The 25,023-nt window shown below is 35.5% G+C and overlaps 4 protein-coding genes across 15 annotated transcripts; 1 reads left to right on the plus strand and 3 right to left on the minus strand.

Annotated features, from left to right (window-relative positions):
• The first annotated feature begins 771 nt into the window (after positions 1-771).
• Positions 772-5,620, plus strand: LOC110824213 (eukaryotic translation initiation factor 2 subunit alpha homolog). Of its 3 annotated transcripts, none has more exons than XM_022054788.2 (9): positions 772-893; positions 1,138-1,218; positions 3,665-4,051; positions 4,319-4,375; positions 4,460-4,546; positions 4,623-4,769; positions 4,904-5,008; positions 5,109-5,207; positions 5,310-5,620. In XM_022054788.2, the coding sequence occupies exons 3-9, from the start codon at positions 3,668-3,670 to the stop codon at positions 5,457-5,459; spliced, it is 1,029 nt and encodes a 342-aa protein (XP_021910480.1). In that variant the 5' UTR covers positions 772-893; positions 1,138-1,218; positions 3,665-3,667; the 3' UTR covers positions 5,460-5,620. The 3 variants fall into 3 exon arrangements, with proteins under 3 accessions (XP_021910480.1, XP_021910479.1, XP_021910478.1); XM_022054787.2 differs by having other exon boundaries at positions 1,138-1,203; XM_022054786.2 differs by lacking the exons at positions 772-893; positions 1,138-1,218 and adding an exon at positions 1,284-1,438.
• Positions 5,621-7,143: 1,523 nt separating this feature from the next.
• On the minus strand, positions 7,144-21,077 carry LOC110825335 (Protein kinase superfamily protein). 5 transcript variants are annotated; one of them, XR_015816921.1, is made up of 17 exons: positions 20,553-21,075; positions 18,239-19,971; positions 17,979-18,160; positions 16,504-16,703; positions 16,273-16,341; positions 15,529-15,601; positions 14,872-15,028; positions 14,468-14,759; positions 14,275-14,389; positions 14,000-14,163; positions 13,690-13,764; positions 13,410-13,594; positions 13,178-13,279; positions 12,755-12,819; positions 12,269-12,319; positions 12,155-12,178; positions 7,144-11,976 (listed from the first exon to the last, which is right to left on the minus strand). XR_015816921.1 is itself a non-coding variant. In XM_088213087.1 (12 exons), exons 1-12 carry the CDS (start codon positions 20,898-20,900, stop codon positions 13,406-13,408), a joined length of 3,597 nt encoding a protein of 1,198 aa, XP_088069213.1. In that variant the 5' UTR covers positions 20,901-21,074; the 3' UTR covers positions 12,973-13,405. The 5 variants fall into 5 exon arrangements, 1 of the variants encoding a protein (XP_088069213.1); XR_015816923.1 differs by adding an exon at positions 20,119-20,241 and having other exon boundaries at positions 7,144-12,178; positions 20,553-20,694; XR_015816922.1 differs by having other exon boundaries at positions 7,144-12,178; positions 14,561-14,759; positions 20,553-21,077.
• A 1,349-nt stretch (positions 21,078-22,426) lies between these two features.
• On the minus strand, positions 22,427-23,280 carry LOC110824155 (Copper transport protein family). Of its 2 annotated transcripts, none has more exons than XM_088213095.1 (3): positions 23,027-23,280; positions 22,823-22,904; positions 22,427-22,722 (listed from the first exon to the last, which is right to left on the minus strand). In XM_088213095.1, the coding sequence occupies exons 1-3, from the start codon at positions 23,036-23,038 to the stop codon at positions 22,538-22,540; spliced, it is 279 nt and encodes a 92-aa protein (XP_088069221.1). In that variant the 5' UTR covers positions 23,039-23,280; the 3' UTR covers positions 22,427-22,537. The 2 variants fall into 2 exon arrangements, with proteins under 2 accessions (XP_088069221.1, XP_021910405.1); XM_022054713.2 differs by having other exon boundaries at positions 22,823-22,907.
• Positions 23,281-23,430: 150 nt separating this feature from the next.
• On the minus strand, positions 23,431-24,634 carry LOC148268733 (uncharacterized). Of its 5 annotated transcripts, XM_088213090.1 has the most exons (4): positions 24,518-24,634; positions 24,229-24,390; positions 24,005-24,125; positions 23,431-23,900 (listed from the first exon to the last, which is right to left on the minus strand). In XM_088213090.1, the coding sequence occupies exons 2-4, from the start codon at positions 24,334-24,336 to the stop codon at positions 23,689-23,691; spliced, it is 441 nt and encodes a 146-aa protein (XP_088069216.1). In that variant the 5' UTR covers positions 24,337-24,390; positions 24,518-24,634; the 3' UTR covers positions 23,431-23,688. The 5 variants fall into 5 exon arrangements, with proteins under 5 accessions (XP_088069216.1, XP_088069217.1, XP_088069215.1 ...); XM_088213091.1 differs by lacking the exon at positions 24,518-24,634 and having other exon boundaries at positions 24,253-24,475; XM_088213089.1 differs by lacking the exon at positions 24,518-24,634 and having other exon boundaries at positions 24,229-24,472.
• Between the last annotated feature and the right edge of the window lie 389 nt (positions 24,635-25,023).

Below are 25,023 nucleotides of genomic sequence, written 5' to 3' on the forward strand. Positions count from 1 at the left end.
TTGTATGCACACTCTTGAGTAAAATTTGTTGGTACTTTCCTGTACGTAATTGGAAGTAGGTTAAGAAACAAAGGAATTCCATCACCACTTTTGCACATTATATAACTACTTTATCCTATAAAATGATATGTATTTTTTTAATCGTTAATTTTAGTTGTTGAAATATAAATATTAGATAATTTATATAGTTACATATTATAACACCCGCGAATGGGGATTAAGTTCGTTCTAGAAAATATAGGGGCGATTGATAAATTCAAAGAACATTTTAAAAAATTAAACAAGACATAAAAAAAATTATAAATTTAGGGACCCAAATGAAGACAAATTAAACTTGTAGGGGCAGTATGCAATTAAAAATGAATAAAATATGCAAAAGCGAGACCACACAATAAATTATTGAAGTATCAGGAATGAACGGTCCAGATGAAGAGGCAAAATGGACGGCCCAGAAGAAAGGAAGGATGGACGGCCCAAAATTCAGGGAGCTAGATCGGACGGCTCTCGGGTGGAGTATTTAATTAAACCCTAACTCGACTTTCCTTTCAGATTGGGAAAGATGGCCGCCCGGAAAGAGAGAGGAGGGGGAGGAAGAGCTGATCGGGAGAGAGGGAACGGCGACCGGAGAGATTCCGGCCGCGAAGGAGAGGAAGATAAAGAAGAAAGATAAGAAGAACACCGGGGGTAAATTCGTAAGTTTGTCCCCTGCACATTAATTAAATATTAAAAAGTAGACAACACGACACCGTTTAAGTATTGATTCTTGGAGTCTACCGGTACAGACGTCGTCGTTTTAAAGCGGCTTTTACGCTTCTTGGATTTTATACTGGAGGTTTCTCTTGCCAAACCACGCATTTTTTGACTCACGGCTCGCAAATCGGATAGTGCAGAAGGTTAAGCTCCTCCAGAATCTCTCTCTTTACGGTTACTTAATTATCTCCGTCTATATTGTTCCCTATGGACGATTAATTTTCTTCTCGATTTGGAACTTCTCCTTGTTGATTTTGAGTTTGATGCTAAGAACAATTTTCTGGCGTTTTTTTGAAAAAGTTATCAGCTTAGGATGAATATAACCTTGGCCAATCACTTAACTCCTAATTCTTTCTGTTTCATTTTCTTTTCAATTCTAAATTGCAGCTATTGTGCGCAACTTCGTGAACGGGGTAATATTGATTAGACAGACGCAGGCTGATCCACTCTCAGGTGTGTGTATATGCTGTAAGTATGTATATATACACCTTGTTGACATCAAACGATGCCGTTTTAACTAGGGTCTTAAAATACATTGATTCCCTATGCATGTGGTGTTGGCGTGCACCATTTGATTCACATATAAATATCGTTAATTCATTTTTTCGAAATAAGAAAGAGGAGAAGAATTTTAAGACTGCGCCTCTAGGATTTTCTCCCTTCGGCTCTCGCCGACCCTTCGTGCCTGGTAAGATTTTCGTTCTGTTTTGATCATTTTCAAGTTGTTCTTACATAGATCTAGCGTAGATTTGATAGAAATCCTTATAGAGGACTGGGAGGCGAGAAATGGCGAGATTAACTAGTGATTTGAACTTGGGAGGCTTGAAGTTTGTTCTGAGCAGAGCGTCAATCTTCTTTCCCATGCTTGCTCTGCTGCACTCTCTGTGTGTGTGATAGACACAGGAGTCATAAGTATACATATTTTATATTGGCAGGAAGAAGATAAAGAGAACAAAGAAAATCAGAGTGTTGTCTAGTTGTTTATGTTGTGATATGGAAGACGGAGGGGGGTTTCGGTGGAAATGGGTAGGTAATACGTGTTCCAGAAGCAGGTGGTTTATTTACCCATTTGGAAAAATATATATTTGTTCAAGCTGAAAATTAGAAAAAAAAAAATACAGTTTCTTAATCGCTTTGGGCTATCATTTCCAAGAAATGGAACTAGCGACCTCACCAGATGGAAAAACGGATCTCGCATTCTTTCTTGCGCTCAATTTCTAGCTCAAGTGTGGGTTAATTTGTTTCTACTGGGTAGCCTTGAAGTGGGAAGAGACATGGGGTTACTTATAGGAGATGATAGAGTGGGTTTGGACATCTTCAACTCAAGAAGTTTCACAAGCAGTATTAGCTTCAATCCCCATAGATTCTCAATAATATTCTTCAATTATTTGACTGCGATAAGTAGTTCACTCACTGTATATGTAACTAGACAATATGTTTCTTTTTAATATTTAATAGTTTTCATTTTCAAAATTCAAAAATAATTGTTCTATATATTTTTTAAAACATTCTTCTGTCTTATGTGAGCCTTTTATTATAAGTCCAAACATGCCTTAACATGGCAATCTTGATGGAAACATACTAGTATTTATTCAAATTGCAAGAAATTTTCTCCTTTCAACATCGGCTTTGAAACATGATTCTTAATACTAGTATTTTTTGTCTCAAGGGTTAGCTCTTCCAAATACAGCTTGGATTGATACTGTGTTGGTGACCTTTTTTCTCCTTTTAACTCATTTGTCTTCGGGAATGTCTAGAGTCTCTAGAGTCTACAGGATATGACAGCAGCACTTCTTGTTAGCTGACAGTGATATCAATTAGCTTTTATCTTCCTGCTGTTTCTTCCTTCCCAATGCATTTTCAATCATAGTGACGCAATAAGATTTTTTCCTCTGTATTTCTCTGTTGAATTAAAAGTTTAAAGAGAAAAGTTGATACCTTCCTTGCATTTACTCTGGGGATTGTTTGTGGACATTCTGGTTTCCTTTGGGTCTTGCATGACATAATTGAGGCTTCAGGATTATTTTAGTAATTAGTACAGATAGAAGGTTTGGAGCATTGATCATAACTCATAAGAATCTTTTTTGCTATAGTTTTGAAATCTTTTTATTTTGTTTTTTTTTTTTTTGGGGAGAGGGGGGAAGGGTTGTGTTGACAATTATTATGAAATCTTAATCATGCATGCCGTGTTCCTTTTGGCTCATTGACTTCAGTTGATTTAATTAAGCTAGACAGTCTTGTGCGATAAATCAATTACATTCATATTCAGGGATTAGTCATTCACTTGCATGTTGGATATTCACCTGTCTTGTGATGATTAGTTTTTCTTTCTTTTTTTCTCATTTGTTGCTTTACAAAACTGTTCTCAAGTATTTTTGGGGCTGGTTGATTTCATTTCCTAACAACTAATTGCAAATTTTGTTGATATATTTAATTCTATATAAATTTCATGACTTCTAAATTTTCCATGCACTTTAAAACCTTTGGTAGTTTCACCAACATAAAACTTTTCTTAAAGAAAACCATGTAGTCCACCTGAACCGATGAGCCAAAATAAAACATTGGTAGCATTTTGCGTGAAGTTTACTCAAGAATCTCGCATGATCTAGACCCTTAACGTTTAGAATGAGTATTCCTCACCTCTCCAATACATCCTTAGGTTACAGACATAGATGTTCTTGTTCACTTTGTGTCTGTTTCATATTTGGTGTTACTTGCATGGTGTATTTGGGAGTTCTATTTAAGTTTGAATTTGTCACCTGGGAAATTAGGAATAGCTTTTAAAACTTTGCCTGCCTACTATACATATTGTGTTTGACACTTCGCTTTATGGAGAAAATAATTGCCAAAGGTCTCTCTTATTCCTTCACTTGTTCCTTCTATTTCATTCATTAAGTCTCCACTTTTCTTGCAGAAAATGGCAACCCACACCCCAAACCTAGAATGCCGCATGTATGAAGCAAGATACCCTGAGGTGGACATGGCAGTGATGATTCAGGTGAAGAATATAGCTGATATGGGTGCTTATGTCTCACTGCTGGAGTACAACAACATTGAGGGTCTTATTCTCTTCTCAGAGCTCTCTCGCCGACGAATTCGTAGTGTGAGCAGCCTTATCAAGGTGGGTCGAATTGAGCCTGTCATGGTCTTGCGTGTTGACAAAGAGAATGGATACATTGATTTGAGCAAGAGGAGGGTTAGTGAGGAAGATATTCAGGCTTGTGAGGAGCGATACAACAAGAGCAAGCTTGTGCATTCAATCATGCGGCACGTTGCAGAGACCATGGGCATTGACTTAGAGGTAATTCTTTAATTTTTAGCATCTTGGCTATTATAATAATAATTTAGAAAAAAGTGCTTTGTACAGTCTGACTTATAGGCTTGATTAATTGGGAAAATTGGGATATTTTTTACTATTAGGTAGTTTGATTGGATTTGGTTTGGTTTATGGAGGTTTCAGTTTTGATTTTATTTCGGTAGTGATTCATTTATTGTCACAATGTGGGGTTCTTGTACATAGTGTGGTGATCAAATTGTTTATTGATTATTATCTTTATTTTTGATACAGGAGTTGTATGTAAACATTTGCTGGCCTTTATATCGGAAATATGGTCATGCTTTTGAGGTGAGAATTCGCTGCACTTCATTTTTTTTTTTTAATTTTATTTTTGTTTAGGTTTTTGAAGATATAAAATTATTCTCTATGCAGGCTTTCAAGATCATTGTTACAGATCCTGATTCAGTCTTAAACACCCTCACCCGTGAAGTTAAAGAAGTTGGGCCTGATGGACAAGAGGTAAACATTTTTCTATTTGATTATACACAGTATTCCTTTCGTTGATGACTGAGGGTGGCTTCATTTAATTGTTTAGGTGATCAAAGTTGTTCCTGCCATATCAGAAGAAGTGAAAGATGCATTAGTTAAGAATATTCGAAGGAGAATGACACCACAGCCCCTGAAGATTCGAGCTGATATTGAAATGAAGTGTTTTCAATTTGATGGTGTCCTGCACATTAAGGTATTGTCTATATTTTATTTTCTTTGTTCCATTATGTTTTCTGATTTAGTGCTTTGTATTTAATTAGGCAGGAATGGGGTTTCTTTGTCACGAAATGAGTGAGATTTGACTTATCCACATTTATGTTTCTGCAGGAGGCAATGCGGAAGGCCGAGGCAGCAGGCAATAATGATTGCCCTGTAAAAATCAAACTGGTTGCACCTCCTCTTTATGTTCTTACTACTCAAACTCTTGACAAGGTTAGGCCATCTCATTCCTGTTCTTGGTCGGTTGGAGTTTACTAAAATCATTATGCATTCTGATGGCAACTTAGCCAATGGAAACTTTTATTTTGAGTAGGATCAAGGAATAACAATTTTGAATAAAGCAATTGCATCATGCACCGAGTCAATAGAGCACCACAAGGGTAAATTGACTGTCAAGGAGCCACCTCGAGCAGTAAGTATCAAATTTTTTTAGCTTGTTTTAATTGAACCATCGTTTACAAAAGAATCGCCCTTTTTCCCATTGTAAGGTTCTGACCTATGTGTTGATTTTTAGGTGAGCGAACGGGATGATAAATTACTTGCCGAGCACATGGCTAAGCTAAGAAATGATAATGAAGAAGTTAGTGGCGATGAAGATAGTGAAGAAGAGGAAGACACGGGAATGGGAGAAGTGGATGTAGATGGTGCTGGGCTAATTGAATGAATGTTGAAAACTTCAGAGGATTGTTGTTCTAATTTGAGTGTTCTTCTTGACGAGCATTTTACTCCAATTTGTTTTGTATTTTGAGACAAACTTTTTTGCAGTTGTATACATATGCTGTTTTAGCCATTCACCCTTTTAACATAGAAGTCTATTTTTTACCATTGATGTGGGTCAGCGGTAACTTTCGCTTATTAGTTAAACTAGATGTGCGCCAATTATTGAATTCTTACTGTGGATTTTCACCAGCATTACCTGTGGGCGGTGGAAGTAGCCAACCTCAATTTTGATGGTTCAATTTAGATTTATTCGAGGAGAAAGATAGCAGCATTCAGATAGCTAGGAAATTCGACACTACAAGAAAATGGCTAAATACCTTGCATTGCACCATGTAAATCATTTAATCCAATTTGGTTGTTCTTATTCAAATTTAATTTTTCACATTAGCTCTACATAGACGTGTAGAAAGAATACACATGATATCAATTACAACCAATTACAAGTTTTTTTTTGTCCGCAATGCATGCATTCCTCTACGGTTGCACATTCAGAAAACTAGAGTCCTAAAACCCAGTCATTGATGACTAGTCTCATTACCCGCCCAATATCAGTATATATTAAGCGCCACTACATGACTCTTAACTTTGTAAATCAATCGCTAAATGTATAGAGGCAAGCAAAGGTAAAAGCATAGATAGATTCTGTATCTAGATCTTTTGATCACTCTGTGTATACTCTTCGCTTTCCCAACATACACTCAAACTCCAGTAAATTCGCACTGTTAATTGTTCTTTTATTAGTTTGAGCGGTAAAACCTTGTCAACAAAACTCAAGGTTTCATTGAAACTTTAATCATGTCATATTTAAGCATTATTAAAATTTGTGTAAAGATTTGCAAGATCATTGACGGAGGCTTGAACTTGTAACTTCCGTCTTGATAGGGCAATATTCTGATCAATTGAACTATAATTTCAGGGAAATAAAGTGTAAAATATATATATTTCTATGATTTCATTTAAACTGTTTTTTTTTTCAATTTTAAATTAGAATTCCCATGCTGTACACCAAACAGAAGTGCGAATGATATATTTACATCTGTGTGGGTATGCACTTTAGCAAGAGCAATATAGATTACGGGTAATCTTTTCATTATTGTCACAACAATTGATAAATTTTCAATAAACCTCACTTTCATTTACGTCTAACTCTTATCAGACCTAATCCAATTCAGTTGGAAAATTAAGGTTATAGGACCAATCCAACTTAAATCCGTACACTTATCAAACTTTTGCCGCAGCTAAAATCTAAATAAAAACTTGCAGGACTAATCCAACCTAAGTCAAGAACTTGTTGAGTCACCTTATTTAAAATGGACTAAAAACTAAATGGAGCACCGGCAAGTTCTCATAGCCTATGACCCATCCTAACCATCTTTGTCAACTCTTGAGATCATCAATATGGTATGATATATTATGTTTAGTTCATTTTCACTTGAATTATTACAGTTGCTATAGGCGCCATCCAAAAATTTGTTAAGAGATTATCATGTCTCTTATAGAAACTGATAAAGAATAACCCAACACTATACTCGATAAGTGATACATGTTATCTCATTTTTAAGTAAAAATATAAAAATGTATTAGAACTATCATAAGCTGCAATAGGAGCCCATGCTTCATTGTGAAAATTTACAATAGAAACCTCGTCAATAAAAATATATGAACATACTAGAATTTTAGTTGCAAATTAGTTTTATTGCAAGTAAATTTTATACACAAAACTTTTATCTGCTTGCCAAAGATAGCAAGCATACATACCTAGAGCAATCGCCAATAAAAGAAAGGAATGCCACCTTACAAATAGCCTTCATTAAAAAGAGAGATTGAGTGTGCTAATTTAAATGTAGGAGTTACACAGATTGTCGAAATAGCTTACAGAAAAATAGAGATCACCCTACCATTTCTGTTGTTACATGGGCCTCTGGCTTTTTTTTAGCACAAAATAGCACATGTTATCAATTTCGCAAAAAAATATATGGCAATTAGCTCCGTTAAGTGTCAGTCAGCACACAAAGATTCAATATATCAAATCCATCCATTTACACTTTCATGCTTCTTAAAAAATGTCATGTTTCCTCATAAGCATCATGCCTTCAGCAGATCTTTCAGCATTTTATAGAAACTCACACTCTTATAAGTTATCACAAGTGTCATGCCAAAAATCATTTGTCTTTCCTTATGTTCTAGTGGCAAATAGCATATGTTGACTTGTTAAATCATCTGATATCCAGTAAAGAGTTATAATTGAGAAGCATCATTTATTCAACATCAAACTCAAGGTTTTGTCAAATTCTTTTGAGTATCTTACTAACAGCATATTGGCAAACATCAGAAGATCATAAACAGAGTTTCCATGCACATATCACTCTGACAGGTAGAGAATGAGAAGAGAATGCTGTTAGTATAAAGTGTTGGCTTAAGCTCTTTAAAAAATTATAAAAGTATTATCACAGAACCTGAACAATGTAACGGGTTTATCTGAAAAAAGATTCAGAAGTCTTGAGATCCTAGCAAAACGTTTTAAAGAACTAACAGTTAATTGTGACAGCTGAACTAGAAACATCTTATTGCCATTATACAAATTATGATAGTGTCATCAAACAATTTTTGTTCACTTATCTGACAGCTAAATACACATTATCCTAATATCATATATCACAATTTGTATCACGCTTTAGTTAAATACATAAAATCTCGAAATACTATAGCAGCAAGCATCATCAAACAATTTTTCTTTATTTAATTGACTAAACAACTTTATAAAGACAATGAAAGAAACTCTCTACAGAAGTAAACTTAATGGATCTTTTACCAGGATATACTGTCAAATAATAGGCAGTTTCAAACTAACAAAATAGTGCATGTGAAATAAGCACAAGAGCATGTAGACAAAAAGGAAAGTTCACCTTTCAAATATAGAATACTTCAGTTAATGTGGATGAGGAAAATTATAAAAACATGGAAATCAGGGAGAATGAAGAAAACATTGAGAATAATCGTTCAAAATATAAGATGCAACAGACCTTTAATTCAGACCAGAGATATTCTGTAATTTTACACCCAGGGGAGGGTATTCAGCACTCGACTTGCAGAAGTTGATCACATAACAGAACCGTATATAATATTAACTGTCCTATTCCTTGGTAAAACATCCAAGATATGAGATACCTTACTACAATAGTGGTAAGAAAGGCCACAATCTCTAACAAAGATGATAATCAAATGAATTAAACACGAAAGCATGAGCACAACCCATATCTATAATCCCACAAAGATTCATTCAGCCTCTTCTGAGCTTTTCAACCCAGATGCCACTAGCAGTCAATTTTTATCTTACAGTTGATAAGTAGTACCAGGTGTAAACCAGAGTAGTCAGAGCAAATACCCCCTTCATCAAACTGATAAATCAAGTCTAAGAAAATTAAGTGTTTAATGGCTTCCAACCTCACCCAGGTTGCAAATATGAAATCCTAATGATCCTACCAGTATAATCATCCAACAAGCCTTGAGAAAAGCTACATAACAAAATATATTTTCCAAAAACTTTCAAGGGTATGACGAACAAAACAAACTATTTTTTTCAATGTTCTTCTCATGCTTAGTTCAGCATTACAAATGTAGATTTCAAGGGTATGCTGAGCAAAATAAACTATTTTTCTGGGATTCATCTTAAGTATTGTAGTTCGCATACTTAGTTCAGCATTTAGTTCATTTGGTAGTTCCTATCTTCACAAAACCATTCAGGATATTTATAATGAAAATGGATTTACAAACCATTATCCAAATTTAGTTGTAGAAAACTGTTTTGGAGACTTTACCTTCAAAATTTATATAGGACATGTAGTTATTGAAAAGGAAAACAAAGTTTGAAAAATAATAGTGAAAATATGAAATGAACTTGGAATAACTTCTAATTATTTGTAAACTTACACCATTCACTACCATTTCAGTTTTCATTGTATTTTCACAATTACACATATATATATATTTGTGCAAACACATACAAAATTTAAAAATCAAAGAAAATAAAAACTCAGAACAATTTTCTATAACAAAACGAGACCCAAACTTTCCAAATAAGTTCCACAGAAATAAATCATTTGTTCCAACACAAATCCGAAAGTCCTGCACCTGGTGAAGAACATTAAACCAAGTCTTCTACAACATCAAAGATGGCCATAAAATATTTTTTTTACCACTAAAAACACCTAATAACTAATCTCAAAACAAAGAAGTTATGAAGTTATGAACAATCTAAAAAGATTGACGATCCTCATTTGTTTAGTTTTATCATTATTATTATTACTGGGTGTGGTTCTCGCCCACCAGTTCTTTAAATGAAAAGAAAAAGAGATCAGATTAAGCAGGAAGGACTATAAAACTTGCAAAACATACTGGAGCCACACTAAAAGCCTCGTTGGGATACTATCTGTAATCCTTAGACCTCCTTGTTGAAGGTATCAAGAATGATGATGTTTTGATGAATTAATACAGATTAGATCTTACAAGTGATATTTGTCACGACAGCAAGATTGGTTTATAATGCGTAAAACAAGGAAGGTTCTAGTGAAGAATTTGATCATATATATAACCTGCAACAAGATGGTGCTCATTGCAGAAAAGCAAAACTTTTAGTCAGATATAGAAAGATTTTGTATCAGGAGTAAAGAAAAGATTTCAAAGAAAAATGCAACTGGTCAAACAGTTGCAGAAGAAGAAACTTCAATTTCCATATAATACTGTTTTTCTGAAATGGTCAATTAAACGTGTTGCACAATGGTTCAATCACTGTGCTTTTTAAGTTTTTTAATAAAATTACTTTACAATTTAGGTTTTCTATCGTTATAATTTTAATAATTTTAAGATTTTATTCTTCTATTAGACTTTCTCTCAGTTTTTTAGTTGTATGATGCAATCAAACCTTTAAACGTAATGGTTAAAACTTCTTAGATTTAATGTTTATAAAAGGTAAAATATCTGAATTGTCCCTGAGTAGGCAAGTTTAACTGTACCTAGTCCAACATCAAAATGTTATGATGTACCAAATAACATTGAATAAAGACATGTTTCCCCAACCCCTGAAAACTGATGCCTTGAGAATTGATGTAAGGGACAGACAGAGGTAACTGAATGGAATGGTAAACATATTAATTTTTAATGTGCAAAGAGACTAAAGACTTGAATCTGCAAAGGAGGTGAAAGTGGGAGACAATAAAATTTCCTAACGTGTGAAGACAGTAATAATTCTAGTATCTCTAAACTCAATAAAAGAGTAAGGGTAATTTAGTCCCATAACAGATTTTACATTCATTCCACTCCATGCATCCTGCCAACCACCCAATAACTTTTTCTGAAATAATTTTTCTTGAATATCACAAGGGTTCTAATAATATTTACATAGTTTAGGAGTTTAAGAAATATTGAGGAAATTTACTTGATTTCTTCTCTGGCAGAGTAGTTTCTGTTCTATCATTAGTAGTTCCTATCAAGTATTCTTATTATGCTAGGTAACCTACCTACCAATCCTGGTGGTATATTTGGCACTGATATAAAGTATATCCATAGAAAAGTTTCAGATTCAATTAAACTGAATTGATTATTGAGGTCCAGAATCTGTTTCTGGTCCAATTTCTCTATAGTTCTAGGTCCTAGTTCCCTGTGTCTTACACCAACCTAGTTAGGAATGTTTACTATCTATCAATTTTCTTTTCCTGACCCAAGATTGAGTTCCTTTTGTTCCCTAAGAAACAAGAAGTGAGTTCATACCAAGTTCAACAAGATAATATCTCCAGACCATATTCCAATAGGAATAGCCATTATTAATCAATTTAAAGAAATTTTATTTCAAAAAAAATCAATTTAAAGAAATTGATGAAAAAGAAAAGAATGAAGCGGAGACTAGAAATAAATTGCTCAGTTCAAGCAGTAACTACCTTCTCCAGTTTTAAGTCATAGCTATGCAACTTCATTAAAAATTGGAATATTAACTCAAAATGTTTCGCAGGCAATTGCAAGCATAAAAAGTAAGAGCTTGAAAGCTTTATTTATACTTCAAAAAGATTTCTGAAAAAGAAATAAGAAACCCAACAAAAACAATATACTAAAATTCCCCACCCTTTAATTTCATTAATCATCAAGGTTTTAGAAATGAAAATGACTGGCAACAAGCAAATTTTGTGGACAACAGGGAAATCAGACGCCAAAATTTAAATTCAACGAGGCCAGCATAAAGGAGGTAACTCATATTTAACATAGGACCTCTACCTGGTTACGGAAACAAACCATAACAACTTGGGAAATGAAGATAAAAAGCTTAAGAAAAAACGATCAGGTTCTACTTTCAAAAAGATTCAGGTTTGGGCATAATACAAAAAAAGCAAGAAACATTATCGAACTGTTAGCTTGTAATATCACTTTCTCAAGATCAAAGCGAATCGACGGTCAGACTTAAACCTAAAATCCTACAAAAAATCCAAAATTTGTAAAGAATGACTACTAGCGACAGTCAATTCCATACTAGTTAAGTTCCTAAAAACCATCCTATACTAGATAATAATAAATAATTAATGGGAAGGAACCTCAACTTATAAACACAATAATGAACTGCACTAGAAATGGATATGAGCTAGAAATACTTACAAGATCCAATGACACATGGGATTACTGCATAACAAAACAAGAATCACATTAAGAAAATGGAATTGGCAAATAGATTGGCAAATAGCAAGGAAACGTTAGGAGTTGATTACTTACTCAGTTACATTCTCACTTTTACTGCAGACGTACAAGCTCCAATGCAAGTGCCTTCAGAATGACAATCCCATGGATCATATATAACACAGTTCATTAGGATATGGCACCATGTAAAGTGTGAATGAGATAACAGAAAAAAACGAAAAAACTTTTCTCTCAATAACATACTGAAACAGACACCACTAACAAACTGAAACAGGGTTGGTTTTTTCTTAGAAAGATACAAAAAATACCATGCAAGAGAACAGATTTCAAAGCTCAAAAGCAAGAATTTTCTATCCTGTATTACTATTTCAGTAGAAGGGCAGTAAAGTGATCATGTCTGTAATTGCACACATCCGAAAAGATCTAACAGACATAAAACAGCTATTTTTACATTTAAACTATGGACCCAATCCAAAAAACACACCAAGAAGAACTTCATAAAGATTGTGATATTTAGTTTCAAGTGTGTCATAAATCTTCCCAATAAGCAAACCAAGGTACCTTCTCCTGTGTGCCTTTTAAGCATCTAAGCACTGGAGGATTGTCTCAAAGCAGTGGCAGATATCCTGAATGAAAAAAAGAATCAGACTCTCCAAGATCCAACAATTCTAATCATATACTAGAAAGTTATATTGCAATAAGATATAACCAATGAAACTGTGGCAATGAAAGAGCAGTTATCAGTTAGACATATATGGGAGAGAAGTGCTTATAAAAGATAAATTAAATCCACCATGCCTTTTTTCATCAATGATTATCAGAGAGAATACACTCATCTAAAACTCGTAAAAATTGTAAGTTTCTGTCCTTGTTAATTTTCTCAGAACAGCAATGAGAAAAGATACGATAATTTTGCCTATGGCCATAACCAGGAAAAGTTACAGGAGAAAAATTAATAGAAACGCCTTTGGCGAGTTGTCTTACAATAGAAACAGTACATTCCACTGAAACAATCGCCAGTAAAGAGTACTTCTGACCAAACATCACCCCTTCACTTGAACCATGCCAAAAACTGTATCGAGAGCTCTTATCGCAGAGAAGAGAAGATAAAAGATAATGTCCAATGATTAGATGTCTTAATAACGATTAGAACATAATTTACAAATATCTAGTGAAGCAGCATTTCTGCAGTCATAAAATCAGCAACATGGCTCACTTGCCCGTGATGAATGGATGCGATAATGCTTGTGACACTGTCATTCTCTTCTCTGGATCCAAGACAAATATTTTTTCTAGAATATCTTTGAAATTGGCTAACATCTTGGGATCCTCGCCTGGAGAACCCACAATAATTGATCCAATATCTTTTGGCTTTATGTTAATAATTATCCTCTTTATGGTCTGCAAATAAATAATAGCATACTCAAGTCAAGATAAAGCAGAAAAAAGACTTTAAAAAGCACAGTAATTGAAAAGAAATTAAAAACCTTTATTACCTTTTTGGTAACAGGGTCGTCTTCTGTAGCATGAAAATTCAGATCTTGATCAAAATGCTGATCACTAAATGCCCCCTGTTAAAGATTAAAAAAAAAAGGAAAACAGTATCAACACAACCACAAAATGATATCTCATACCTAGGTAAGCATGCCTGAAGCAAACATATGTTATGTGCAAGAACAACTAAGCACACATGAAAAAAAAAAAAGAAACTGTAAGGCCAAGAAACAGAAAAATCTCATTGAAAGAAATTCAGAAGTACGATTATGGAAACTTAAATATATCAAAACCGGGGAGAAAAGTTCTTACTTTGCGAAGCATCTTCTTTGGGAAAGGACCTTTTAATTCCATATGAAGGCGTAGCATGTCATTGTTTGTTGGACCAGGGAAGAGAACTTTCCCAGTATAAAGCTCATACAAACAGCAGCCAACAGACCACATATCCATTGGATGATCATAAGAGAGACCAAGAACTGCACAAAGACATCAGGCATTATGTTATACATCTTATGCAGCAAACTCAGCAGAAAATTTCTCTCAAAAATATCAAGTTAGTCAAGCAACACTAAGAGATAGGAACGAACTTATTTCTGGAGCACGATAGAAGCGGCTCACAAGATAAGGTGTAATTTCATTTTTTCCAGCAAACATGGCGTTACCAAAATCACAAAGCTTCAAAACATTTTTTGCTTCATTGACCTGAAAAAGTAACAAATAAGGGTGAGAAGACAACGCTCGACTTAAAGAATCACCCGAAGAATCCACCAAAAAACATACCAGCATGTTATCTGGCTTTATATCACAATGAAGAACACCACAATTTTTCAGATGCTTAAGGGCAATAAAAAGTTGTTTTGCATATGCTCTCACAGCTGTTAATTTCAGACCGATGTTGCGACCAAATTTCTTCAAAACCTCCCGCAGATTCATGTGAAGAGATTCAAAAACTAAACAAAGATGATTCCTGTACTTGAAACTTGAAAGAAAACGAACACAATGTCGCTTGTTCTCTGGGTCTGCACCAGCAAGCTTCTTTAATATCTGAACCTCTGACTGACCAGCCTTGTGCCTGTATCACATAAGTGAAAGCAGCTTCAAAGCAATCCAAATTTCAAAGCAGAACACTGGATATCCAAAAGGGGGGGAAATGAGATAAGGCCTGTGGGATATTGGTCGCTTACATTGTTTCATTATTACGTATAATTTTTATAGCCACCTCGTCAGGTTCACCATTAGCAGCTTTCAGATCCTTGGCGCGTACTACAGTGGAGAAGACACCTTTGCCATGAGCAGCAGCAACTTCATATCGACCATCAAGCAGTTCACCAAATCGATAGCCTGGGAGAAATAAGAGATTTTATGATAAAAGTTGTTAACCTTCTCTATGATGAAAGAACATCAACCGTTCTTTAAGGAAATCCACACTGTTCAAATTTAAACGGAAAATATACATGTTGGAGAAGCGGGAAGTGCACGATTGACACAAAGGTAAACCCACTCAAAAAAGTCTACTTAACCGGTTGCAAATTGTTTCCTCGCTGAAAATTGTTAGATTGACAACTATATTCATTAAGATCTCATTCAAATACCACACATGAAGTTTGAAGGGAAAATTTAGAAATTCATAATCCCAACCCTCTCACAAATAACATGCACCTTAAGACTTAAAAAACAAACAACAATACGTTGATGTCAAAAATCTGAACAAAAAGGCAAATATGAGAGAAACTACAATTTTTTTCTTTTTCTTTTGACCTGCATGTTACCTCACAAATACAGATGCAAACCTGGTAATAAGAAACAAAAGGGTGAAGCAATCCTTCCAATCAAACACTTACTATAGTAACCCTCTGCATCATCCCAATTGTCATGAAGACCACTCCTCACAATTGGTAGACCATCTCCTTTACCCTGCAGAAAGATTGTTAACCTTAGCAAAAATTACCATGCCATGACATAATCACATTAATAACTTTATCATGCACGCTTTTTAAGAACATAACCTACACTTAAAAACCGCATGACCATCAAGCATAAAAGTAAAAAATTAACATCATAGATCATGAATATAAGCAGTTTGACCAGTAAAATGGGAGGTTGACACACTATCCTTCCACCACAAGTCAACATGAAAGTTTTAATTTCCATGATGCAGAAATAATTTTTTCTTCCAGCCAAGAAAAGATATTCTCATTAGGGGAAGGAACTTGTTGAGAGTCATCAGACAATTTAAAGAAGCATGTGTAGACCATAGCTGATTGGCAAAACACCAGCGGGTGCAAACACTAGAGCCTTAAGATGCATCTGGAAAAGAAAATACAATGTTGTCACCTAATGATTACCAACTTTTTTAAATTAAAGGCAGGGGAAGGAGCTATTTGCTTGTGTAGAACTCAGAATTAACAAATTTATTTTGAAGTAGTAGTAGGTAAAAGATAATAATCATAATAAAGCACCATTTATTTCTGATGGTTTCAGAAAAAAAAAAATAGTCAAGAAATAACACAGAACAGGAGAGGGATAAAGCAAAATCCTGCAAATATCAGAACAGGCATAGTAAAAAAAAAGGATCAAATACATACCAACTTTCGAACGCCGGCTGGTGATTCTCCAAATATATCATCGCAGAACATGTCATCTGATCTCTCACTCTGAGAAAAGTGAAAACATAAATAAGCATCATGGGAATATCAACCTAATAACCATATGATGTTGCAAATGGTCAAGGACACACAAAGATTGAGATCCCTTCAACATGTGCAAATAAACATATTCAAGAAATATATATCCTTCAGAAGAAAGAATTCACACACCTTTGGTGTGCCCTCTCCAAGCCCTGCAGCCCTAGAAGTTGTCTCCAAGGTAGCAATTCCATCTTGTGAGGGTGATTTCCCAACAGTTAATAAAGGACCAGAAACATTTATGTCCACACTATCATTTTTACCATCCAGAGTACCAGGGGCATCAGTAGGGGCATGTATTGTCTGAACGGGATTACCTTCCAATCCTTGATCTGATCCAAAAACAAAATTTCAAATTATGTGAGAAATTATAATAGCAATGGGTGTCAACAAAAGAACTAAGAAAATTAACATTAAGACCAGTTGAAGTAATTGATTGGAAAGACCTGTTTACCAACATCTGTAAAATTATTCTTTCTTGAGAAGAAAGGAAAATTATTATTAACAAGACACCAAGAGAACGCCACCTAATATCAAAAAACAATTACAGCCCAATCAGAAAGTCGATAAGGTTCCCAAGGTCCTCAGCAGAATAAATAAGATGACCTTGAACGAAAAAACACAGGTCTGGAACCACAAGTCACTATCTCTATCAAAAGGAGAAACAAAATCTATCCTCAAAAGCTAACATATACAAGATTATTTTTTTTTTTCCGAAAAGAAAAGTAGTAAAGTTGTATTGTTATAAGCACCAGAGGTGCAAAGACATGCACAGTTATTTACAGCTTTGCCCTCCATACCAAAAAACTTTCTAAAAGACTCAAAAAATACCGGAGGATGACCCGTAAGCAAAAAATTTAGGGTACTAAGTCATCTATCCTTCAGTACATCAAAACCCTTTGTGTCATCAAGCCCCTCAAAGACTATACTATTCCTAACCTTCCACACAGTCCGCATAATCGTAATAGGAATCAAGTCAGCAAGGATACAGCTGTCCCTAAGATGCTCCCATGCCCATATCTCATCTTTAATGGAACCTGAACAAACCCAGCTAATACCCAACCAGCTGTAAACCATGCACCCCAACTGATAGACAACAAGACACTGTAAGAGAAGGTGTCTGCAGTTCTCCTCTGCCTGTTTGCAGAGGTAGCAAGCGTTAACCAGAATTAAGCCCCTTCTTCCAAGCTTATCTATAGTCAAAATACATTCTCTGCTAGCTTCCCAAGCAAAGAAAGAAACCCTTGGCAGCACTTTGACTTTCCAGATCAATTTATAAGGAAAAGGCAGCATTAAATCCTCTCTTTGATGTGGAAAGACCTCCCCCAGCATTTGTCTCTTGTACCAAGATTATCTTTGACCATTCATCCTATTGTGGCTTTATCACCAACCATTGTTAAAGCATATTAGTGAGAAGAAAACTGGCAAAAAGAAAATTTTCAACTATACGAAATTATCCAAGCCATAATCCAAAAAGCCAAACCAACTAGCATCAGGACCATCAACCAGACAAGGCTGGCATATCTTAAAACTTCGAGAAAGCTGACAGAAATTAAAATTTTAATGAACATGAATCTTGAAAAAAAAAAAAAAAAGAATTAATGCACCTTTCTCCTTTTCCTCTGCCGAAGACTCATTTTGCTGCTGTGACTGCTGATGCTTGTATTTTTCTAGGATGGCTTGCCTTCGTTTTCTACTTTCCTCCTTGATTCTTTCGAGGTCTTCCTCTTCCTGTTCAGCAAGTTTCAAAGATATGCTTTCCTCGAAATCAGCTTGCTCAGCCTCATCTCTGCACAGAATTAATTGATGAGAAAAAAACATCAAAGACAAAATGAATTTACAAGAACCTCCTTCAGCAACAGAATACCTTTTCAGTTTATCCCCATTCCCTTGCAAAGACTTTCGAAGACCATCTTTCCTCATTCTTTTCTGATAGTTTTCTGCTTCAACAAATCTTGAGTTTGCAGGATGTTTATACCTACCATGCTCACCAGCATCATCGTCAAGATTTTTATACTTTTTCCCATTGCTATCAATATCTATGCCTTTATCTCTATTTCTATCATTTCGAATCTCCCTATCCCTCTCTCTTTCCTTGCTGTGGCCACTAACTCTATCTCTGTCCCTACTCTCCAATTCCTCCTCCCTATCTCTACCTATGTCCCTGCTCCAATCTCTTCCCTTCTCCCTTCTCCTATCTCTATCTGAAGCTCTCTCCCAACTCCTATCCTGTTCTTTCTCCCTTCTCTTTTCACGGTCTACATCCATGTCCTTGCCCCTCCCTCTTTCCTTTTCCCTTCTCCGTTCTCCATCTATCTCCCAGTCCCTGCTCCCCTCTCTATCCCTTTTCCTTCCCCGTTCTCCATCTATATCTTGGTCCCTACCCCTCTCTCTATCCCTTTGCCTTCTCCGTTCTCCATCTATCTCTCGGTCCCTGCTCCTCTCTTTATGCCTTTCCCTTCTCCGCTCTCCACTTATGTCTCGGTCCCTGCTCCTCTCTCTATCCCTTTCCCTTCTCCATTCTCCATCTACCTCTCGGTCCCTACTCCTCTCTCTATCCCTTTCCCTTCTCCATTCTCCATCTACCTCTCGGTCCCTACTCCTCTCTCTATCCCTTTCCCTTCTCCATTCTCCATCTACCTCTCGGTCCCTGTTCCTCTCTCTATCCCATTCCCTTCTCCGTTCTCCATCTACCTCTCGGTCCCTGCTCCTCTCTCTATCCCTTTCCCTTCTCCGTTCTCCATCTACCTCTTGGTCCCTGCTCCTCTCTCTATCCCTTTCCCTTCTCCGTTCTCCCTCTATCTCTTGATCCCTGCTCCTCTCTCTATCACCTTCCCTTCTCCAACCCTTCTCTGTCTCACTATTCCTGCTTCCTTCTCGGTCTTTCCCTCTTTTCTTGTCTTTTTCTATCTCCCTTTCCCTACTCCTCTCTCTATCATACATCTCCTTACTATGAATGTCATCCTCTTCAACATATCTTCTATAATTAGAATTATTTTGCCTTGCTTTGTCCCTCACCAACTCCACACTACCATGCCTACCATCCCTACTGGCTCCTCGTTCATAATGATACTTCCTCTCCAAAAAGCCCTCATCTTCCACTAAGCTTTGGGATCGAGATCTTGTCTTCTCAAGTTCACATGATCTTGATCTATTCCTACAATCAACCTCACCATGATGGCTGCTGGACAGCAAATGAGCTGAGATCTCGTATTTTTTACCAGACCCTTCAGAAGACAATGAGTTTCTCCTTTTGCTTGATTGGCTTTCATCCAAGTCCATGCCATCAACACCATTGTAACCCTTTCTTTTGCCACTTCTTTTTGAAGGAGACCCAGACTCCCTCTGCCCCTTCTCATCCTCCCTACGAAATCTGCAACCTAAATCTCCATTGACTTGATCCCCTCTAACAATTATAGGAACTGTATGATTTTGAGGATCCACATTACAAGTTGTCAGCAATGTAACCTCTACATCACTCTTATCACCTACACAAGGGTGAGTCACCAAACCCTCAGCCCTATCACCACCTGAAATCTTTGAAGTTTTAGAATTGTTTCCCACATGCTCATCAACAGGATGATTATCATCACCAACTAGCTGCAAATAAAGACCAATAAAGCATAAGCATACAAACTCCAAAATTATCAGACCTGAAATACAATATTAGAAAATAAATAACTTAGCAAAATATAGAGAATAAATATTCAAAAGAGGGAAAAAAAAAAACATGTAACCAGCTCTTACAAAGGAATAGTAAGCCATCAGTCTCCATTGAAACGCCTAGGGAACCTCTTTTGCAATTTCACTCATGTTCGTGCAGTGCAAGCAGGTTCTTAGATATGTGTGGGGACACTCATAAGGGTAAATCTAACAAGCTCTCACCAAAGGAAAATTCATTATAGATTCAAAAAGACATAAAACAAATATACACATATATACAAAAGAGACAGACTACTGTCCAGATTTAGGATTCCCAAACTTGATAGCAAAAAAATAAAGCTCCTTAAGGTAGACCAGCGGGAAACAAAAGTTTAATTTCCGAGTAGCACGTAAAAGAGAGAAAGAAATTTACCCAATTTCGAATAAAAATCCAAATTTTTTCAGTAATCAAACAAATATAAATCGCATAGATGAAACAATAAATTTTAGAATGCCCGACAAAAGCAATTAGAACACACCAGATTACTGTTGCAAAAATCATCGGCTTTGATTTCTCCAGACTCGGCATCAGACTCCCATTTCTTCTCTAAAGACTCAGCGAAACTTTGCTCTTCGAGAATCTCTCCCTCTTCCACGTCATCGTCGGGTTTAGAATCGCCAACGGGGAGCGACGGAGGAGAAGCAGTATCTTTACGACACCGTTGAGCGTCGTCTTCGTTTTTTTTGCTACGACTATGGCGGCGATGGTGCTTGTGATGCTTGTGGTGGCGGTGCTTGTGTCGTTTTGAGGATTTATCGGTGTCTTCATCGTCGGACGATCGTCGGTGCTTACTGTGGCGAGATTCCAGCAGCGTCTCGCTAGCCATTCAAGTGTTGCGATGAAGAAACCAGGGTTAGGATTAGGGTTAGGGCTTGTTTCAGCTGTGCTGATCTCGTATTCGCGGTGGTTTTTCTGTTAGGAAAGAAAGGAGTGAATTTTGTGAGATTCCCGTTCCGTGGTTTGGACTTGAGAAGACTACTGGTGAGATTTCGATTTGCCTTATTTGGGCCTGCAGCAAGGGCAGCAGTTACGCCGCACGTGCGAGAGATAAAGCGTGCCGGCGGCTGTCTCTGGCTCTCTGCGTTGAAATTAAGGCTGTTTGGATTCTCGCACGCGTGCAATGTCAAACAAGATTGCTCCTTAACTTGGGCCTTAACATGGGTTTTTAGTGGGTAGATCGAACCGCGCTGAGGGCATAAAGTAAACAAGGCTCAGCACAGTTCGTCAGCCCAGCCAACAGTCGACATAGTTTGGGCTAGACCTATTCATCCAAATTGGTCAAAGTCTTCTGGTTGGATCCTAAAGATTATGTGTTTTTCATGTATTATCAAATAATAAACATTTTATATATGTGTTTTTCATGTTTTTATTCGCCCCTTTAGGTATTTATAGCGAAAACCGATGTGCCAAACTCTAGACCTACTGACCAAAATTAGTTACTGTCTTCATATTATAACCTAAAATAATATATGTATTATCACATTGATTAACATTTTATACGAGTATATTTAATCTTTTTTCATAAGCCCTTAAATTATTTTTATTAGTCCTTATCGGTAGGAAGACTCATCTCGTTTTTTAGGATCGGCAAGAAAGCACTCCTTTAAAAGTTTAATATTGATAGTTCTATACAAAGTAATGGTAGAAATGCAACAATTAATAGTCTCATTAAGAAAAATTATAATCATTAAATCGTTAGCTTTACTTACAACCTTAGTACTATTAGTTCTATGCTAGTCAAAATTCATGAAATCTTAGAATATGTTAAATTTATTAGAATAAAAGTAATTCATTAAAAAATATAATGAGAATAGATTGTTATTTATAAAAATTGAGAGTCATATTAGAACTTTTTTTAAATTGAATTGAGACATTCAAATCTTGCATATACATTGTGAAAGTAATATTTGTCATGATATCGTGAAAGTAATATTTGTTCTAATCGTTTGACTCAATAAATTCATCATATTTTAATGAGATATATCATGCTCTAATTTTATCTTAGTTATTGTGATATTGTTTAAACATATTTAATCAAGTATTAACTTTTTTATATATATTACTTTTATTATTGTAATAAAAAATATATTATTTTTTGAACTCTGAATTCCGCAACAGCACTTAAAAACATGACAACTTAAACTAAATAAGTATTTTTCAATTAAAATTGAGTAAATATTACCATAATGGCTTGAAACATACTTTTTTTTTATTGAAATAGATATAATATTATAGTGGCTTGAAATAAACTTATTTTAAGAGATAAAGAGAAAGATGTGCCCCAATATTTTATTGCTTAGTTTTAATATTAAAAAAAAAAATCCTTCAAGTTAAAAATCATAAAAATATATATATATAAAAATAGAACACACATTGGAGGCACTATATATATATATATATATATGTCCATTTGAACATCTCAATAACAATGAGAGAATCTGCTTACAAAGAGTACGTAAAAAATCATTGGGTATTGGTGATGGGTGTCTGGTCTTGTTGTGCATTGTTATCACCGAATTCTTGAATTTCCAAAATCTCAACTCTGCGGTTCATCTTCCTTCTCAGCTTTATTGCAACATCTGAGGGTCTGAATCTCCCACAAGCAACCACTCTGCAATGCTGCCTCTCTATCAGATGTGTCTCTATTTCTTCACACACAAGAAAAATAACAAGTAATTGCGTTTTTCTTCAATATTTTTCATATTAACAGAAGTAATAATTTTATGTATATATATATATATATATTACCTTTCATATTGAGAAGAACTCTCCTGGCTTTCCTGCAACAAGCATTACAATCTAAGTTAATCCTCATCACCATACAACATACCTGCTATTGAAGGGAAAAACAAAAAGGGTTTTCAGTACATAATCTTCATTCTTGTTCAATCTGTTTAACAGGAAAAAAAAGAAAAAGAAACAAGTTCTGAAAGATTGAATTATAAAACTTGCCCTTTCTGACATGAAAGTAGGAAGTAGAGGGAGATGAAACCGATGAAAATTTGCTGCTTTGACGAGATTTTAAATGCGAGAAGCAGCTCATTTATCTATTTTATGGTTTCCTTCTTCAAAATTCTTCTCCTTCATTTTGGAATCTGATTCTGCTTATAAGGGCTAGAAAGAAGGCAGCGTTTGCCCTGTTTAGCTTTTTATCCTTGACTTCGTGTAAAAGGCTTTGTTCCTCTTCTCACAGCAAAGTCTATCAATACATAGATATATATACATATAAACGTTGGTGTATTTAGGAGGTATTCGTCATTAAATTCAGCATGTTACCTCATGCAACATCAAGAAGCATCCCTTTCTTATTTCCAAAGGTTTCTGTTGCATAAAATTTAGCTTTTGTGCAAAGGATCTTGACAAAAACCAAGACATCTTTATAATAATATTTCGCTTTGCAATCAAAGGAGGCACAATGGACAGGGAAACGAAGAATCTGTCGAACTCCCCGTCTTTCCCAAAAGTATAAACAAGAAGAAAACCTACACATATAGTGTTTATTACAGGGCACATCTCAATAGAAGAGCAAATTCTGAAACTGCAGCCACTGTTTATTCTTCCCTGCTAAATAACTAGTGTATATACATAGAGGTACTAAAGGCTGGAAGAATGTTTTATGAAAAGTTGGTATGAGTAGCTGAGCTTTTCTTGGCTGGTAAAAAATTCCGGGAAGAATAATTAAATATCCTCTTGAATATAGCAATTTTGCTAAAAGGCCTGCCGTGTATTGTGGCAACTTGCTGTCTAGGTAACTTCACAACTGGGGAGTATCTGCAAGTGAGTGTTACCTTCTTCTCCGACAAATTGACCGATATGGACTCTGTCTCTGCCAAATACCAGATAGAACAAAGCAGTTCATCTTCAAATTAACAAACAAGAACCGTAATTCTCTCACTTATTAAACAGATCTAATAGTAAATACAACAATACCGTGGAAAATATGCAATTGGGTAGAAATATGTGAGTTACCATTCATTCTTGAGATTATATCAGCAAGTCTCTTCTGGCAATCAGCACAACGAATATCTGCTGATAGAACTACTTCTTGCATCTGCATTCACCAACCCAATTTCAGTAAATCTTAGGGAAGACATGAAACGAATACATATATATACATATGTATATGTGTATAAAAAGAGAGAAAGAGGACAAACAAGGGGCATGGACAAGGATTCAACTGATGCAAGGCTGGTTCCACTAAGTGCAACACACCCTAATGTTGGCAACTCCTTTTTCCTTTTAGGCGAAACGGCAAGAGCCATATTGAAATTATCCAAACCCCAAGAAGAGATTCATATGGGAGAAGGATTCTGCAACTTTTGAGATATGTACTTGAGTTGTTAGATAATGAAAAAAAAAAAAAAACGAGAATGATGGTATATGTTAAAACACAAAAGAGTAAAGTGAAAAGGAAACAAGGGGTCCTTTTATTCATAAGCTTACTTCCTAAAGATGCTTCATTCACATGGAGTCCCCACTTGAGAAAGCTACCTGCTTTTTTTTCCCTTCCACAAAATAATTATTACTTTGGAGGTTGCTTATAAGACCAAACTAGTTTACTATATTTACCCTAAAGCTGTTTCCTCATTTAACCATCACATCAAAGCAAATAATAGGTTAAGATGCCAACAGCTATTGCATGCTTCAGATATGATAAAAAAAAAAAAAGAATTATCCCATGGAGCAGAATTGATGAAATAGTTATTTACTCAAGTAGTTAGGTAAATTACTTTACAGCTTTTTATGTTTGATTTAATACTTCTATATGTTCTTATAAATGACTACAGTTCTTTATTATTATGAAGTTGCACAATTAATGTGTGACACATTTTTCATGTTTATGACGGAAAGATAGAATTATTACATTAAAATAATAGATTTTGAATCTAATTATACAAAAATATACCAAGCTTCCTCATAATTTGTCCAAATACTTAAACTGATCTGCA

The sequence above is a fragment of the Carica papaya genome, chromosome 2, assembly GCF_054855325.1.
Source record: "Carica papaya isolate Zhongbai chromosome 2, ASM5485532v1, whole genome shotgun sequence".
NCBI lineage: Eukaryota > Viridiplantae > Streptophyta > Magnoliopsida > Brassicales > Caricaceae > Carica > Carica papaya.

Coding starts and splice junctions, on each gene's coding strand:
- LOC148268733 (XM_088213090.1), bottom strand. CDS start 24,336: ATGGCTCTTGCCGTTTCGCCTAAAAGGAAAAAGGAGTTGCCAACATTA. Junction 24,126..24,228: donor AATCCTTGTCCATGCCCCTT/GTTTGTCCTCTT, acceptor TGGTGAATGCAG/ATGCAAGAAGTAGTTCTATC. Junction 23,901..24,004: donor CCAATTGCATATTTTCCACG/GTATTGTTGTAT, acceptor GGTATTTGGCAG/AGACAGAGTCCATATCGGTC.
- LOC110824155 (XM_022054713.2), bottom strand. Junction 22,723..22,822: donor AGTTCTTCTCAATATGAAAG/GTAATATATATA, acceptor TTGTGTGTGAAG/AAATAGAGACACATCTGATA.
- LOC110825335 (XM_088213087.1), bottom strand. CDS start 20,900: ATGGCTAGCGAGACGCTGCTGGAATCTCGCCACAGTAAGCACCGACGA. Junction 14,164..14,274: donor CTATCGTGCTCCAGAAATAA/GTTCGTTCCTAT, acceptor GTCTTTGTGCAG/TTCTTGGTCTCTCTTATGAT. Junction 13,595..13,689: donor ACGACCCTGTTACCAAAAAG/GTAATAAAGGTT, acceptor ATTTATTTGCAG/ACCATAAAGAGGATAATTAT.
- LOC110824213 (XM_022054788.2), top strand. CDS start 3,668: ATGGCAACCCACACCCCAAACCTAGAATGCCGCATGTATGAAGCAAGA. Junction 4,052..4,318: donor CCATGGGCATTGACTTAGAG/GTAATTCTTTAA, acceptor TTTTTGATACAG/GAGTTGTATGTAAACATTTG. Junction 4,547..4,622: donor TTGGGCCTGATGGACAAGAG/GTAAACATTTTT, acceptor TTAATTGTTTAG/GTGATCAAAGTTGTTCCTGC.